Genomic DNA, 19,191 nt, shown 5'->3' on the forward strand with positions numbered 1-19,191 from the left:
GTATAATAGTTTCTAGTTTCATCCATTTGCCTGCAAATTTCATGATTTCTTCTTTCTTTACTGCAGAGTAAAACACCATCGTATAAATGAAACACATTTTCATTATTCACTCTTCAGTTGAGGCACACTTAGGTTGCTTACATCTCTTAGCTATTGTGAAAGAGCAGCAACAAACATGCATGTCTCTGCAATACGATGAGTTCTTTGGGTATATGCCAAGGAGTTGGTATAACTGGATTAAATGGTAGGTTCATGTGTAGTTTTTTAAGCGTTCACACTGCTTTCCATAGGGGTCAAACGAGTTTGCAGCCCCAACAGCAGTGGATGAGCGTTCCCCTTTGCCCACATCCTCTCCAATAGTTGGTATCATTTGTTCTCTTGATCTTAGCCAGTCTGACTGGGGAAAGATGAAATCTTAAGGTGGTTTTAATTTGCAGTTCCCTAATGATGTTGAACACCTTTTAAGATGCATCTTAGCCATCTTTATTTCCTCTTTTGAGAACTCTCTGTTCAGCTCCTTAGCCCATCTTTTAATTGGGTTACTTCCTTTCTTGATTCTTTGTTTTTTGAGTTTGTTGTATGTTCTGGATGTTAAACCTCTGTCAGATGTGTCACTGGTGAAGATTTTCTCCCATTCTGTGGTTTTTCTCTTCACTTTTTTGGTTGCTGCTTTTAATGTACAGAAGCTTTTTAGTTTAAGGAGGTCCCATTTGTTGATTCTTGACCTTGTTTCCGGTGCAATTGATATCTGGTTTAGAAAATCCTTTCCTACACCTATATCTTAATGGGGTATTGCCAATGTTTTCTTCTAACAGTCTCAGAGTTTCATTGAGGCCTTTGATCCATTTGGAGTTCACTTTTGTGCAAGGTGAAAGATAAGGGTTTTAGTTTCATTCTTTCACAGGTGGAGATCCAGTTTTGCCAGCACCATTTGCTGAACATGCTGTCTTTCCTCCAGTTAATGTTCTTGGCCCCTTTGTCAAATATCAGGTGGCTGAAATTGCATGTACTCATATTTGGGTCTTCAGTTTTGTTCCATTGATTTATGGGTCTATTTTTGTGCCAGTACCATGTTGTTTTTATGACTATAGCTCGGTATAATACAATTTAAAATCTGGTATAGTAATCCCCCCCCAGCACTGTTCTTAGTGCTCAGGGTTGCTTTGGCTATCCAAGGTCATTTGTGCGTACATTTGAATCTTAAGATTTTTTTTCCAACTCTGTGAAGAATGTCATGCGTATTTTGATTGGCATTGCATTGAATCTATAAATGACTTTTGGTAGGATGGTCATTTTCACAATATTAACTTTTCCAATCCATGAGCATGTGAGGTCCTTCCATCTTCTGATGTCTTCCTCAATCTCTTTCTTTAAAGATTTAAAAATTTCATTGTAGAGCTCTTTAATGTTTTTGGTCAGGTTTATTCTAAGATACTTTATTTTTTTGCATCTATTGTGAAAGGGAGTGTTTCCATGTACTCTTTCTCTGATTGCTTGTTATTGGTATATATAAAGGCTACTGTCTTTTGTGGATTAATTTTGTAACCTTCCACTTTACTGAACATGTTAATAATTTCTAAGAGTTTTCTAGTGGAATTTTTGGCATCTCTTAGGTATAATATCATCTACAAAAAGGAACAATTTGATCTCTTCTTTTCTAATTATTACTACTTTAATTTTCTTCTTGTCTTATTCCTCTTCCAAGAGTTTCAAGCACTGTGTTAAAAAGGAGTGGAGATAGTGGACAGCCTTGACTGGTTCCTGATTTTAATGGGAATGCTTCCAATTTTTCTTGATTTAGAATGATGTTGGCTGTGGGTTTGTTGTATATGGCTTTAATTATGTTGAGGTATGTTCCTCCAGTCCAAGTCCTTCTAGGACTTTGAACATAAATGCATGTCCAGTTTTGTCAAAGGCCTTTTCTGTATCTATTGAGATGACCATGTGCTTCTTATCTTTGAGTCCATTTTATGATTTATGACATTTATTGACTTACGTATATTGAACCATCACTGTATCTCTGGAATAAAGCCGACGTGATCATGGTGGATGATCTTTTTGATATGTGTCTATATGCAGTTTGCAAGTATCTTGTTGAGAATTTTTGCATCTATGTTCATTAAGGATATGGGTCTGTACTTTTCTTTTTTGGTTGTATCTTTACCTGGCTTTGGTATTAGAGTGATGCTGGCTTCATAGAAAGCTTCCGGAAGTTCTCCCTCCAGCTCTATCTTTTTGAGTAAATTAAGTAGTACTGAATGTAGATCTTCTTTAAATGTCTGGTAGAATTCTGCTGTAAATCCATCTGGTCCTGGGCTTTTTTTAGCTGGGAGGTTTTGTATTACTGTTTCAATTTCCTTATGTGTTATGGGTCTGTTTAAGCTCTTGACTCTTGGTTTAGTTTTGGTGGTTCCCATGCTTTTAGATACCCATCCATTTCTTTTAGGTTTTCAAATTTTGTAGCTTATAGGTTTTTAAAGTATTCCCTTATAATATTCTGGATCTTTTGGTGTCTGTTTTGCTGTTTCCCCTTTCATCTCTGGTTTTGTTGTTTAGAGGTTAGTTCTTTCTTTTGGTTAACTGAGTTAACCATCTGTCAATCTTGTTTATCTTTTCAAAGAACCAGCTCTTGGATTCATTGATTCTTTGTATTGTTTTCTTTGTTTCTGTTTCAATAATTTCAATTGTCTTGAGTTGCAATGTTAAGTCATTTATTTGTGTTCTTTCTGATTTTTTTTTTTTTTTCAGAACTGAGGACCAAACCTAATGTAGCACTATAAACTTTCCTCTAAGGACTGCTTTCAGCATGTCCCAGAGGTTTTGTTGTCTTGTATTGTTCTTTTCATTTAGTTCCAGGAATACTTTTATTTCTTTCTTTCTCCTTTGACCCATTCATCATTCAGGAGTGTGTTGTTTAATCTCCATGTGTTCATGTAGTTGCTAGGGTTTCTCCCAGGGTTGATTTTAAGCTTTATTGCATTGTGGTGTGATACAATGCATGGAATTATTTCAGTCTTTTTGTATTTGTTGAGGTTTGTTTTATGCATTAATATATGGTCGATTTTGGAGAAATTTCCATGGGGCACTGAATAGAAAGTATATTCTTTGGTGCTTAGGTGGAATATTTTGAAGATGTCTGTTAGGCCCATTTGGTGTACAGTATTGTTTAATTCACATGTGTCTCTGTTAATTCTCTGTCCTGTTGACCTATCTAATGGAGACAATGGAGTATTGAAGTCCCCCGCTATTAATGAGTTGGGATTAATCTGGGTCTTAAAAGTCCTGTAGTACTGATTTTATGAAGGTGGGTGCACCAGAGTTTGGTGAATATATGTTCGTGATTGTAATATCTTCTTGTTCGATTTTTCCTTTGATCAGAATGAAGTGGCCCTCTTTATCTCTTCTGATTAGTTTTAAAGTCTATTTTGTCAGATGTTAGAATTGTAATGCCTGCTTTTTTCTTAGTACCATTCTGTTCCTATTTTTTTTTTTCCATCCTTTCACCTTAAGGTAGTGTCTGTCCTTGAAAGTGAGATGAGTTTCTTGCAGACAAAAATAAAATGGGTTTTGTTTCTTAATCCATTCAACTAGACTGTGTCTTTTGACTAGGGAGTTCAGTTAACTGATATTTATACGTGTAGTTATTAATGAAAGATGTGTAGTAATTCCTGTCATTTTTATTTCTGTTCACATTCTTGGTGTAGCTATGCATTTCCATAGTTGTACCTTCATTAAGTTTCTTTCCACAACCCCTTGGGTATAGTTGTTCCATTCTTCAGCTCTTTGTATTACTTCAAGAATTCTCTGAAGAGCTGGTTTTGTGGACATGAATTCTTTCAGCCTATTTGTGCCACAGAAGATTTTTCTTTACCCTTTGACTATAATAGACATTTTGGCTGGGTAAAGTAATTTGGCACCTCTGTGATCATTTAGAACTGGGAATACACTTTGGTCCAGGCTCTTCTGGCTTTCATAGTTTGCACTGAAAAATCAGCTCTAATTCTGATGGGTTTTCCTTTATATATGACTTGTTTTTCTTTTGCAGCTTTCAGTATTCTCTCTTTGTACTGTACATTTAGTGTTTTTACTATGATGTGCCATAGAGAGTTTCTTTTCTGACCCTGTCTATTTGGTGCTCTATATGCTTCTTGTATTTGTGTGGGCATGTCTTTCTTTAATTTTGAGAGATTTTCCTCTATAATCCTGTTAAAGATCTGGTCCATTCCATTGTCCTGACATTCTTCTCCTTCTGTATGCCTATGATTCATAAGTTTGGTCTTTTTATGGTGTCACAGAATTCATGCATATTCCATTCTTGTGTTTTCTTAAGTTTTCCATAATCTTTGCTTGGTCTAATTCTTCTACTTTATCTTCTAGTCTTGGTGTTCTGTCTTCCATTTCATTCGTCCTAGTGGTGAGGCTTTCTCCTGTCATTTCTAATTGGCTTACTGAGGGTTTCACTTCCTTCTTTGTTTCAGCCTGAGCATTCTTCAATATTTCTAACCCTTTTCTGAGTTCATTCAGAAGTTTATCCCTATCTTCTTTCAGTTCTTTAATTTCTTTGTTTATGTGTTCTTTAAATTCACTGAATGAATTCTTTCATCATATTTATAATTGTTCTTTTGAGTTGTGTGTCCTGTGTTATCTCTAGGGGGTTCTCATTGTACTCCTCTAGAGGACTGATGGTACTTGGTGGGGACATAATATTTTGATTTTTCAAGTTACTATTTTTTCTCTGTGACTTTGACATGTGGATTTCTTTTGTAGATTCTGGTTCTGGTGTAAGATTCAAGCCTTCCTTTGTTGAGTTTAGGTTTGCTTCTTTTTGTAAACTTTATGTTCCTTTGTGGTTTACTTGTTGGGCGTGAAAAGCTGGTTTGTCTAGGCTTCAGATTCTCTCTTTTGATTTTTTATTGGAGTGGCCAAATTGCTTTCATCATGCTGCTCAAGAGTTCCCACAGAGGCCCAAGTCTGATGAGGATCATATGCTCTCAGGCTTTCTCCTAAGGTCTGGATCTCTCCATGAAAGATGCTGGCCTTAGGAATTTGAAGGCTTGGCTGGCCTGGGAGCAGGGCCCAGGAAAGATGCTGGTGCCCAGGGATGCCAAGGGAGGTGGGGTGAGAAGAGGCCTGAGGGCTCTTGAGGACTGCAGGGAGGAATTGGTTTAGTATGGACACAATGGATTAGGAAGCAGTGGGGATTCTGGGCTAAGAGATCAGTCCATGGGTCTAGGGTGTCACAAGAGATGGGCAAGTGCTCCTGCTAGGAGGACGGATGGGGTGGGGGAGCTGGGAGGGGGAATGAGGCTAGGGGAGTCAAGGTGCAGTGGCTGCAGCAGCCAGACTTACCCAGGTAAGCTGCTGGCTCCAGGAAGCCTTGGGCTGGGCCACTCAGAGATGCAAAGGGAGGTGGGGGGACTAGAGGGAAGAATTGGCTTGGTCTGTTTGCAAAGGATCAGGAAGCAGTGGAGAGTTTGGGCCAAGAGGTCAGTCATGAGGTCTGGGGTGCCAAGACAGGAAATTTGTCAGTCCCCCTGCTAGGAGGAGAGATGGGTGGGGGGGGGTTGGGAGGGTGAATGAGGCTAAGGTTGAGGGAGTCAAGGTGCAGTGGGCACAGCAGACAAACTTACCCAGGTAAGCTGCTGGCTCTTCACTCAGTATTCTTAACTGCTGAGCCATCTCTCCAGCCCCGACTCCTTTTTTTTTTTTTTTTTTAAGAATTGTGCCACTAGTCTCCCAATGTAAAGTTATACTTAAATAAAAATTAAGTCAGACTGGAGATGCAGGGTGTCATTTGTTTTATTTTTAAAAATATTTTATCATTAGTTTAATCATTACTTTTGTCAATGTGTGTGTGTGTGTGTGTGTGTGTGTAGGTTTTCTTGCCCATGTAAGTGTATGAAGGCCAGATGTCAATGTCAGGTGTCTTCCACAGTTTTCCACCTATTTTTTTTCCTGTTTGTTTATTCATTTATTTTTGAGGCAGGGTCTCTCTCTAACCTCAGCTGACCAGAGCTTAGATACATCAGGCTAGCCTCAGTCTCACAGAGATCCACCTGCCTCTTCCTCCCTAGTGCTGGGATTGCCCATGTAAGTGTATGAAGGCCAGATGTCAATGTCAGGTGTCTTCCACAGTTTTCCACCTATTTTTTTTCCTGTTTGTTTATTCATTTATTTTTGAGGCAGGGTCTCTCTCTAACCTCAGCTGACCAGAGCTTAGATACATCAGGCTAGCCTCAGTCTCACAGAGATCCACCTGCCTCTTCCTCCCTAGTGCTGGGATTAAAGGCCTGTGGCTACCACACCTGGCCACCTTATGTTTTGAGATAGAGTCTCTCATTGAAACTGGAACTCATCTGTTGCTAGACTAACTAGCCAGCAGGCCCCAGATATCTTTCTCCACCTCCATAATTCTAGGGTTACAAATATGTATGGCTGTACCCATCTATCATCTGTATGCTAGGGATCTGAACTTGGGTTCTCATGCTTGCAGAGCCAGGACTTTACTGACTAGACCATATCCCAACTCCTCCCCACCCTATCTACTTATCTTACCAGCTTCTTCATCCGTATACCCATAATGCCACAGTATTTTAAAGTATATGCTTTCCTCTTAGACTAGGTTATCATGAGCTGCCACATCACACAGCTCCATGAACACACACTATTTGCTCCCATTGCTAGATTGTTCTACTTTGCTTTTTGTTGCTATGATAAAATGCTGACCAAAACTATCTTGAGGAGAAAGGGTTATTTGGCTTATATGTTACATCTCTCATTAAAGGAAGCTAGGGCAGGAACCAGGCAGGAGGCAGGAACTGAGGCAGAGAGAGTGGAACAACACTGTTTACTGGTTTGCTTCCTCTGGCTTGTTTAGCTACTTTGCTTATACAACCAATGTCTATCTGCCTAGGAGTAGGATTGCCCACATCTGGCTAAGCCCTTCTACATCCATTGGCAATTAAGAAAATGCCTCATAGACATGGACAGAGGCCAATCTGATGGAGGAAATTCCTCAGTTGAGAGTCCCTCTTCCCAAGTATGTCCAGATTTGTGTCAGATTGACAGAAACTACCAGCACATAGATGACAGACTAGAGTTATAAGGTCAAACTTGTAATAATGTATACTTGGTATGTAAAGAACAACGAGATCTTCAAATCTCTGTCCAAATAGTTAACTTGATACAATTCATATGAAAAATGGGTTAAATTTTTGTCTCACCTATATCATGGTTTTTTATTGTGATAATATATTTATAAGATAAACAATATTATCTAATCATTTTGTGTTTAAAATTCAGCTGGTATGCATCTCTGGTTCTGTAGTTATTATCTCAAAGCTTTAGAAGTAGCAAATATATGTTTGAGAAATTCACCTTGAAATGTTTTAGATGCTTTTACATTTTATTAAGTATAATATTTTTTTTTCTTTTCTACTGCCTAACTTTAACCATGTTTGATAACTGAATGTTTTGACTGATTTTGATGTTTCTGGTGATTTAGTTTTGAAAATCTTGTCTTAATGTGACATATATTATTCACATTACATGTTTGCTGTCTAGTGTGTATCTATTGGCCTAGCACTCAAATTGCTTGCCAGAGAATTTCCTTTCTCTATTTTAAGTACCGTAACTTTTGGCAAATTTTTTTTTTAACTTACAGATTTATTTTAGACCCTATTCTCCATTACTTTATGTGATCTGCATTCATTACTGATTCATAGTGACAATTTTGTCTTTATAATTTCTGAATGATTGCATGGACTCTAGCACATTTTCATATTTCACTCTGGGAAATATTTTGTAAATTTCTGCTTAGCTTTGACATTGGCTTAAGAAGCCTTTGATATTCTTGACAGAAAATGTTACTGTTTTAACATTCTTCAGCTTATAATGTGTACTTCCCTTAACTAGACTATAGAGCCTGTAGGAAAGAAATAACATATAGGTCTCCTTCCACATCCTGCTGGAGAATTATTCCCTGTCACCTTACCTTTCTAATAAAAACAAATGCTCAGTTTCAGAGTGCCTGGTACACAACCTTGTACGTTCCCATGAGTCCTGTCATAGATAGCCACATCTATCTCTTTCCCAGAACAGTTCTTAAATTGTGCTAGAATCATGAACAGCTGTTTGTGTGCTTAAATCTCCCAAATTTCTCTGTCCTACTTAGATTAAAATAGTTTCTTTGAATAAAAGGAACAGTTTCAAACCAAATAAATTCTGTGACTCTATACCGAAATTTTGTATGGGGGTGGTAGTGTGTGTATATGCATGCTAAGTTATAGAATATTGTGTACAGCAGTAGTATTCAAATTTGGGAAACAAGCCAATTTCATCAAACTTAATCTTAGAAACTGACAGGTTGGAGATAGATGATCAAGTTGAGCAAGAGAAATATGAATCTACCTCTTCCTTTCGAACCTATCTCTCCATAATTCCTGGAGTTTTGTACAGTATAGTTTGAAAACTATTGTTCCATCAAATGTTATAAGCATTCATATGTTAGGACTTTGATAACATAGTTGTAATTCTTACATAAATGAAATTACAAAGAAAGAAATGAAGAAAATATTAGTGACATTGATTTGTGACTTTAGAAGATACATTTAGTAAGATTTAAACCACATACTAAATGTAGATTGTTTTATCAGATGTTTTGGAAACCTTTAAATAATTTTGTTACAAATGTTATCAGTAGTACTCAGATTAAGAACTAGTGATGTAATTGTGTATGTTGTTCACAGGTTGATGGACTTAATTCTCTTCACTCTGTAAAAGCCAGTGCTAACCGATTTACAAAAACAAGTCAGGGAAGAAGTTGGAACACTGGAAATGGGTCCCCTGATGCAATCTGTTTTGCAGTAGACAAGCCTGGAATAGTTGTGGTTGGGTTCTCTGTCTATGGAGGAGGCGGTATACATGAATATGAATTAGAAGTGTTGGCTGATGATGTAAGTATCACTCCTATAGCAGTCATCCATTGTGTGGGCTGTGGTCACGGCTTACCATTATCATTGTACAATGGCTCCAAATCTTCAGATATTCAGTATATCATCTATATATGGACAATGTTACATCTATAGATTATTTTACCTGATTTTTAATGGAATTTAATACTAGAAAGTACATAGCTAAGCCTTTGATTACAAGTCTTTTCTGCTATTGTCATTTTTTATGAAGGATATTATTACATCTCTCAGTAGCTAAATAGTTTTGTCAGAGTACTAATGGAGGGTTCTCACTAAAGACTATATTTTTCTATATTATCTAAATGGTTTCACTTTGGTTTTTTTGTTTTGTTTTGTTTTTTTGAGACAGGGTCTCCCTGTAGCCCCAGCTGGCCTGGAACTAGCTGCCTAAACCAGGCTGGCCTCAGTCCCACAGAGATCTGCCTGCCTCTGCCTCCTGATTGCTGGGATTAAAGGTTATACCACCACACCTGATCTCTGGATTATTTTAAATACCTGAATTTTTACAGTTTCATTAATATAGGAAAGAAAGCATGAAAATAATTTCCTAGTAAATAGTATCTTTCTGTAACTTGATTCTTTTGAGCAATTAATATGAATTAATCTCATACTTAATTAGGCTCTGTATGCAGTCTTCCTATGATGAAGTTTGAAAACTTCTAAGACCTAAAATGACACTAGTCCATTTTTGTTATAATCTCTTTAGGAAATAAGATAAAAGTGACTAATTTATAGTACCAATTTTTTTCTTGGTATGTATGGGGAATACTAGTAACTAATTTTATTTTTAATAAATTTATTTATGTGCGTGTATGTACTCACATGCCACATGTGGGAAATAAATGATCATATGTGTCCTGGGGATCAAAGCCAAGTCCTCAGACTTGGTGTCAAGTGCCTTTACCTGCTGAACCATCTAGCCAGCTGACGACTTTATATACAAGACAATAAACTACCTAAAGCAATAATTAATTATAATTAAAATTGTTTCTCCATTAAGTTAACAATATTGTGGCTTTTGTTTTGATGTTTTCATTAGAGTGAACATGCGGGAGATTCAACTCATTCTCACAGGTGGACATCACTAGAATTAGTCAAAGGAACTTATACAACAGATGATTCACCTAGTGACATAGCTGAAATTCGACTTGACAAAGTTGTTCCTTTAAAGGTAATTCAAACTATATGTTCCTTTTGTAATTAAAAAATAATATTATACAGTTAAAGTAGTGAAAAGTGGGACTTGAGACATGGTTTAGCAGTTAAGAATAGACTGCTTCTTGCAGAGGACACAAGTTCAGCTCCCAGCACCCACATCAAGAAGCTCACAATCACCTATAACTCCAGCTCCAGTGGATCTCATGCCCTTTTCTGGTCTTTGAAGGTACCTATACTCTCATGCACTTACCCACACAGACACACACACACACAATTAAAAATGAAAACAATTAAAAAAATATTTTATTATTTTAATTTTTGTGTGTGTGTGAGTGTATTGTTTGCATGTATGTAAGTACACCAGTGTTGTGCAGTGCCCACAGAGGTCAGAAGAGGGCGTCAGATTCCAATGGGACTGGAGTTACAGAAGGTTGTTAGTGGGTGCTGGGAACTGAATCCAGGTCCTCTGCAAGAGCAGCCACTGTTCTTAACCACTGATCCATCTCTCTAGCCCCCCTCTGTTTTTAGTAGTGAAAACTGAGGCTGGAGAGATGGCTCAGTGGTTTAGAGCACAAACTTCTCTTGCAGGGGACCAGTGTTTGGTTCTGAGCACCCATGTGGCTGCTAACAGCTCCAGTTCTAGGGGTTCTGATGCCCTCTTCTGGCCTTCATGTGCATTGCATGCATAGGCACACTACATATATGCAGGCCAAACACTCATACACATAAAATAAAAATAAATAAATAAAAATTAAAATAAATGAAAAGTAGTGCATGAATTCTCAGTGTTAAAATGACTTTTAAGTTATGTTATATGCTGCTTCAAATATTTATGTATTTATCTACTACAGTGCAATATTCCTGATATTGTACTGTATTCTCTGATTTTGCATATGCCTCTTGAAGTCTGATATTCTAGGAAATTGTTAGGTTTCAGAGTCAGACAGACTTAACTACAGGGAAAGAGAGACTTAGTTTTTTTCAAAGGATTTTTGGTACAATAGAAGCTGGGAAGATGAAGACTTATTTATTCAGTTTCAATACTTCAATACAGTTTCAATACATCACTCTCTTACATCGAATTTAAGAAACTCAGGTTTGGGCCGGAGAGATAGCTCAGTGGTAAAGAGCACTGGCTGCTCTTGCAGAGGACCCAAATTTGGTTACCAGCACCCACAAGGGAACTAACAACAGATAGTAACTCCAGTTCCAGGGGATCTGACGCCCTCTTCTGACCTCCATGGGCATTGCATAACACAGGTGCACTTACTTTCAGGCAGGAAATACACTCATACACATAAAAGAAAAAGATAAACAAACTGGCATATCATCATTCGACCACTTTCAGCCTCATCTATTGGTAGGAAGAATAATACCCATATTATAGTGTTACACAGATTAAATTCACTAATGAAAGTAAAACAACTGCCTCCATGCCTAGCATAATAATGAAAATGAATAAATATGAGTTTTCATCTTTCCATCTTATATTGTACTAAAAATGCTTTATAAAAGAATAAGTTCTCTGAAGGCTGTTCTTGGAGAGGACCTAGGTTCCATTCCCACACCTACATGGTAACTAACAAACATCCATAACTCCAGTTCCAGGGGATCCCATATCCTCTTCTGACCTCTGCAGGCATTGCACTACAGAGGTGCACTAACACACATGCAAGCAGCACATTCATACAAATAAAATAGAAATAATAAGAAAAATAAGTGCTCTTAAGAGTTAGTGTTAGGGCTGGAAATATGGATCAGTGCTTAAGAGCATTGGCTGCTCTTGCAGAAGACTGTAACTCCAGTTCCAAGCAATCTAATGTGCTCTCTGGCCTTGATAGGCATTTTACAACTTGGGTACACTTAAATGCATACAGGCAAAACACTACCTTTTAAGTTAGTATTAACTGTTATGGTTACTGTTTCATGTTAGTTTTTTAAATGCATATTTGGCAAAGTAGATAAATTATATAAGTCATTAGTAATGTTAAAGTAAAAGTAAATTATTTCTTTTGCGAGCCTGAGCGTTTGTTACTAAGCTTTCCAGCCTTAGTAAATTATTTCTGATGCAAGTGAATAAAGACCAATTTGGAGCAGATTTTAGTAAAGTAGGCTCATTAGAGATTTCATCAAAAATAGCTTAGAGGGCGCTAAAGAGGTGGCTCAGTGCTTAAGAGTGCATACTGCTCTTGCAGAGAACCTGAGTTCAACTCCCAGCACCCACATCAGGCAGCTGACAACTACCTATAACTCCAACTTCAGGGGATCCAACTCCATCTTCTGCCCTCCATCCTCCATGGGTGCTACCCTCACATGCACACCCATGTGCACACTTACTCACATACATAAATAGAAATAAATGCATCCTTTTAAAAAGCTTAGATACTGAAGAAACCAACCTTTTTTTAAAATTTATTGAAAATTTCATATAAGGATATAAGCATATAAGGTGTTTTGATCAAATCCATGCCAATTCCCTCCCCTCCAACTCCTCCCATATCTCCACATCACTTTTTTCTAATAACTTCATGTACTCTTTCTTTTTCTTTGATTTATTTATGGGGCTTTTGGCTACTCTTAACATTCCCCCTTCTGACAATCTTTTAAGGGTTTGATAAAAGCTCCCAGATATTTTTGACATTTTTGGCTTTTGGATTGGAGTAGGTTGCTAAGAGGCCCAAGGACATTTTGACTTTTAGCCAAGAAACTGGCTACTTTTCTTTGGGGGCTTCTTACCCTAACTGCCTAGCCAATTCCTACCTCCTGTTCTTATCACACCATCCTCTGAAGAGGTTACCCAAATTGCTGATTGGGAATCGGGACACAGACCACTCTGGCTTCTTCCATACTGAACAGGGATGCAGGGTGAGGCAATTGGGGTACCCCTTCAGTGGGTCTATCTAAAAGACTCCCAAATTGTTTAACTCTTATCTGTACAGGGAAAAGAAAGTCCCTTGACTTGTGAATAGGTGATGTGAAGGAGAAGTAAAGGCAAGGGTAATTAGCATTACAAGTTCTAGCCAGAGAACTAGGAAAAAAAAGTCAAAACAGGGCAATTTTCAAATATTCATATGAGTAATTTCTGGAATTTCTTGACAAGGGCTTCCAAAAGCATCCCTCTATTGGGTTCCTTTCATATGAGTAATTTCTTGTCAAGGACTTCCAAAAGCATCCCTCTATTGGGTTCCTCTCATTTTTCTTTTGTCTTCCAAGGCTGGACTCTAGAGTGATGGATTCAGGATTTGCTTTCAGGTATTTTGATAGCTGTTGGAGTGGTTAGAATCAGTGTCAGTTCCCTAGCAAAGGCTTCTAGATAGAGGGAGAAAACAAATTTATCCATCATTTTAGAACAATAGTGGGTTGTCTCCCTTAGCTATAGGTTGGTACTACAGTATTGTAGACCAAGATTTGAAGTCTTACATCTGAGCAGCACTTTCTGGTTAGGAACAAAATCATCAATGAGAAATAATTGTCAAAATAACTTTTTATATAGACTTAAGACTAATGGCTGGAAAGTGTAATCCCTTGAACTCTTAAAGAAGTATACTGATGACTTTACTCTTTGGTTATACTTTCCTTTTGGGTGTTTAAGACCACACAGTTGACCCAAATAAACCAATTTATTTTTACTCTTAAGGTCGTTTGAGGATCTGTTCCTCAGGGGCCACATGGGCTTGGGAGGAGCCCCTGGCTCCTTTCTTTCACCAGTTCCAGCTGTGAAGATAAGTCAAAGGTCCTGCTCAATTGTGGGTGGCTTTACTTGGAAGCATGGAGGAAATGTTTCCTCTGAATTGACCATCTTCTTTGTAGACTGGACACTGGTTCAAATCCATCTGGTGGGGTCTCCATGGCCTCCCTGCACAAGAAGACAGGTGATTCACCACAGTTACAGAACATTTTGAGAGATGTTCCATAGTCCCCTGGAACTTAGTTGTCCTTGGAGGGCAAGGAGCAAAAAACTGTCCTTTAAATCCCGCTGACCAGATTAGTATAGGCCTCAAAGTATGGCTGTTAACCATCCAAGAAGGTGAGTTCCACCAATCTGGTACTTTAATTATCATGTGCTATGTAGATAAAGCTTGGGCAAAAACCAGACACTTTCAGATAAACCTTGACTAGGCATATACTTTGTTCCTTAAACTAGTTGACAAAACTATGACCTTAGAAATTTTAAGATTATCTGTATATTATTTTTTCTCATCCTTTATATATTATAACAGACCTACACAGATCTTCATTACTTGCTTAGGCTTTCCCATTTTTTCTGTCTGTTTTGGAAAATATCTCCATTCCCATATCCTTCTAACATCTTTTATATTCTCATTTTCTTTTTTAATAATTATCAGATTTAATAACATTAACAAATAAATTTTTCATCTGTTGTGAGAATTCTTTTCCTGGGGATACTAAGCAATGCTTATTCCCTCTTAAGGTTCTAGTGTCAAACCAATGTTCAATCAAAGTTTTCCTGGAAAACCAATGAATTTAGTGAGCTTGCTTACAGAGATGACTGAGGAGTTGCTGTGGTATTTGAGTGACTTGAGGGTATGCACACTGCAAAGCCTTTACCCAGCTTGGATCAAGCCTTCTTTTCCTGGTTTTCCCCAGATTTTATACTTTAGGCCTCCCCAAACCCAGGAGACCAGGTGTGATTAGGCCCAATTACATACTTGGCAGAAACCAACCTTTTATAGGCAGTTTGTATCATACATTGTAAAGCCTGAGTATGTCTCTGCTTGTATATTCACATTTCCATGTGAATATTTTTCTCCTGTCTATCTGCATATGTTTTTCTCTGAATAAATTTCTCCCAAAATTAAAAAAAAACAGTAATTCAGACTCACAACTGTTTTCTACACACGTACAGTTATTTTAAGATTTAAATTCATTAAGGAAAAGTAGTACTTTATATTAGTATTCTATTTTGGCAAATATTCTATTAGTATAACTAAGTACTGGAACTAGCTAAACTTGCTGGTGTTCAACTGCTTAGTTCCATTACTTACTATCTGTGTTACTTTGGACAAGTTATTTAACCATCTATAAAGTAATATACTTACCTAGTGAGAAGGATTGATTCAATTAGATCATATAAAGCATTTAGGTACATTCTATTACTCAAAAAAAGCAATCAGTATCGCCTATTTCATTCATTAAAAACTCATTTGGTGACATTTTCTATAAAGCCCACAAAGATTTAGCATACTTGACTAATTGACTGCTAGAGCTTTTTTTTATACTCCCTATGTATTAAGAATAAATATAACCAGTTTTATATCTTCATTATAAAGGAAAATGTTAAGTATGCTGTGCGCTTGAGGAACTATGGAAGCCGCACAGCCAATGGAGATGGAGGAATGACCACTGTCCAGTGCCCTGATGGAGTAACCTTTACCTTCAGTACGTGTAGCTTGAGTAGTAATGGCACAAATCAAACCAGAGGACAGATTCCACAGATACTCTACTATAGGTAGGTATGTCTATAGGTAGAAATGAAGTGTACTAAAGTGGTGTGACATTTACTTCATAGAAATCATGCCAAGTGAGTAGTTGGAGCTAAACTATATAATTTATCTTCCTAGCACACACTTGTTCACATTCCTATACATACACTTCATTTTAAAATGTAAATTCAGTATTAACTGTAAAGGTGAATGCTTTGCCTTTTTTCTGTTTCTTTTTTTTTTTTTTAATAGTTGAAGGGGTTTTTGTCCTGGTACAAATGTTATTGTCGCATTTTAATTTCTTCCTTATACTTTAATATTCCAGTGGAATTCATTTCTTTTTATAATTATTTAAATTGAATGATCATTCTGAGTCAGTCAACCTTGGTCCTGTTACCCAGTCTAAGGAGTATTTTGAAAAAAAATGAATTCAAAAAGATAACCATAAAAAAAATTATTTTGATAGTTAAAAAATCTTTTACCTGCCCAGATTAGCCTTTGAGGCACTAGAATGTGTAGTGGTGGGCTTTTTTCTTATATTATTTTGGCAAAAACTATCAGGTAGGTAAACAGTGGAAACTAAAGCAAACAACCTCTGGGTCAAAAAACCTTTCAAAAATATACATTTAAATTCTTACAGTACCTCACTTGTAGTCTTAGTTCATCATCAACCTAACTTAATACAAAATCATTATCTACTGCTACCTGTGGTTGCCTTGGCTAGCCAAAGTATATGGTACGTACTTTTGATCCCTATTTCACAGAAGAGGCAGTTAAGGCACCAAATGGTTGATCTTCGTTCCCATATCACATTGTAGTGAATTATGGTTCAGAGATTGTAGTAGGAACTTAGACTCCAGATAACATACTCTTCAATCACCAAACCACATGTCTTCCTTCAAAATTCTTTCTGTGGTTGACTCACAGATATTGTAGATTTAACATGATGTCCATAGTTCTCACCCTCCACCCACAGTTGGAGCCAAGCACCTTGTTGTTCTTGGTATCTCTTTCCTTTTCACTCTGCATCTAGTTCAACAATTCTTGACAACTGTACTTGTAAACTGTTTTAAATCTGGCTTTGCTATCACTCCTATGATCAGCAGGCTCATCCAAGCCGCCAATCCCTCTGCCTGTAAAATTATCATAGCCTCTGTACGAGTCTCCCTCCTTTCTCTGTTGCCTTTTACAGTCAGTTCTTCCCAGTCAGCCAGAGTAGTCTGTATATCATCTGTACATACATACAGACACATACACAAATACATATAATAATAAAGAAATTTTTTAGAAAATAAAACTCAAATTGGGCATGGTCATACAAACCTTTAATTCCAGCACTTAGGAGGCAGAGGCAGGCAGATTTCTGAGATCAAGACCAGCCTGCCTTACATAGCAAGTTCCAGGTCAACTGGGACTACATAGTACATTCTGTCTCCAAATAAAAAGTGATATCCCATTTTACCCTTACTATAAGCTTCCTGCCCTCTGTTTTTCATGAAATGTGCATTTGTTACTATAACCTCTAAACCCCACACATCATCTGACTCCTGTTTACCATTCTTCAGATTTCATTCAGTATTCTTCCATTTGAGCAACATTTGTTCTGTTCCTTGAATTCAGAACTTGGTTCCCTTTGTCCTGACACTGTGCACTCAGATTTTTCATGGGTCCTTGGGTTGTTTTTTTGTTTTTTAACTTTAAAAAAAAAAACCCACTTTATTGAGAATTTCATATATACATATAAGGTGTTTTGATCAAATCCATGCCCACTCTCTCACCTCCAACACCTTCCTTATTTCCCATCACTGTTTTCTGAAAACTTTGTGTACTCACTTTCTTTCTTTCTTTCTTTCTTTCTTTCTTTCTTTCTTTCTTTCCTTCCTTCCTTCCTTCCTTCCTTCCTTCCCCCCTCCCTCCCTCCTCTCTCGCTCTCTCTCTCTCTCTTTCCTTCACTGCCTCCATTCCTCTCTGTCTCTCTCTCTTTCTTTCTTTCTTTCTTTCTTTCTTTCTTTCTCTTTCTTTCTTTCTAAAATGGGGTTTTTGCTTCTCTAACATTACCCCTCTGAAGAGGTAACCCTAAAATCTTTCAGGGATTAGATAAGTGCTCCCAAATACTTTTGACATTTTTGGCCTTTGGAACAGACTATGTTGCTAAGAGGCCCAAGGACATTTTGACTTTTAGCCAAGAAACTGGTTACTTTTCTTTGGAGGCTTCTTACCATAACTGCCTAGCCAATTCCTACCTCCTATTCTTATCACACCATCCTCTGAAGAGGTTACCCAAATTGCTGGTAGGGAATCAGGACGCAGACCGCTCTGGCTTCTTACATGCTGAACAGGATGCAGGGTGAGGCAATTGGGGTAGTCCTTCAATGGGTCTATCTAAAAGGCTCCCAAATTGCATAACTCTTATCTGTAGGGAAAAAAGAAGTCCTTGACTGGTGAGTAGGGGATGTGAAGGAGAAGTAAAGGCAAGAGTAGTTAGCATTACAAGTTCTAGACAGGGAACCAGAAAAAAGTCAAACAGGGCAAATTTCAAATTTTCATATGAGAGTCCATTGGGATTTCTTAAAGAGAGCTTCCAGAAGCATCCCTCTATTGGACTCCTCTTTGTTTTTCTTTTGTCTGCCAAGGCTGGACTCAAAAGTGATTGATTCAGGATTTGCTTTCAGGTATTTTGATAGCTGTTGGAGTGGTTAGAATCAGTGTCAGTTCCCTCTCAAAGGCTTCTAGATAGGGGGAGAAAAAAAATTTATCCATCATTTTAGAACACTGGGTTATCTCCCTTAGCTACAGGTGGGCACTACAGTATTGGAGTCCAAGATTTGAAGTCTTACACCTGAGCAGCTTCTGCTTAGAAACAAAATCATCAATGAGAAATAATTGTCTAAATAACGTTCATGTCATAAATTTTTATGCTTCCTCCTCAAATATAATTATTTTTTTTAAATTTGTTGATTTGTGTGTGTGTGTCTATCACACAGAACATCCCAAACCATCTTGTTCAACTATACACCCACTTCCCAGATGGCACCCTCTCATAGCCTCCCTCACCCCACTAGAGCCCTTATACTCTGAGATTATACTTTCCTTTTGCTGTGTTGTCAACACCCTCAGCCATTCCTAGTTCTGTCTATGTGAAAATAAGTCAAAGGTCCTGCTCGACCACATCTGGCTTCACTTGGAAGCATGGATGAGCTGTTTCCTCTGAGTTGACCCTCCTCTTTGTAGACTGGCCACTGGTTTAAGTCCATCTCATGGGATCTCCATGGCCTCCCTGCACAAGAGGGCAGGTGATTCGCCACAGTTACAGAACATTTTGAGAGATGATCCATAGTCCTTTGGAACTTAGTTGACCATGGAGGGCAAGGGCAAAAACTGTCCTTTAAGTCCCTCTGACCAGATTAGTATAGGCCTCAAAGTATGGCTGTTAAACATTCAAGAACGTGAGTTCTACCAGTCTTGTACTTTTTTTTTTAATTTTTTTTTTTACAATTAAAGTTACAGTTTTAACAATATACAAAATATTACAGTAATTCAGATTTTTTGGCATAATGGTTACAGATTTGATAAATACATTTTATATCTCATAATAGTGATGAAGATTATACAAAAGT

General features: G+C 37.6%; 1 protein-coding gene across 1 annotated transcript in view; it reads left to right on the forward strand.

Annotated features, from left to right (window-relative positions):
- Mycbp2 (MYC binding protein 2) overlaps window positions 1-19,191 on the forward strand; it is a 343,026-nt gene that overhangs the window by 181,728 nt on the left and 142,107 nt on the right. The window contains 3 exon segments of the mRNA XM_029558112.1: window positions 8,748-8,954; window positions 10,012-10,143; window positions 15,422-15,600. Coding sequence (XP_029413972.1) covers window positions 8,748-8,954; window positions 10,012-10,143; window positions 15,422-15,600 — 518 coding nt within the window.

Source organism: Nannospalax galili, unplaced genomic scaffold (genome assembly GCF_000622305.1).
Source record: "Nannospalax galili isolate Female #2095 unplaced genomic scaffold, S.galili_v1.0 scaffold408, whole genome shotgun sequence".
NCBI lineage: Eukaryota > Metazoa > Chordata > Mammalia > Rodentia > Spalacidae > Nannospalax > Nannospalax galili.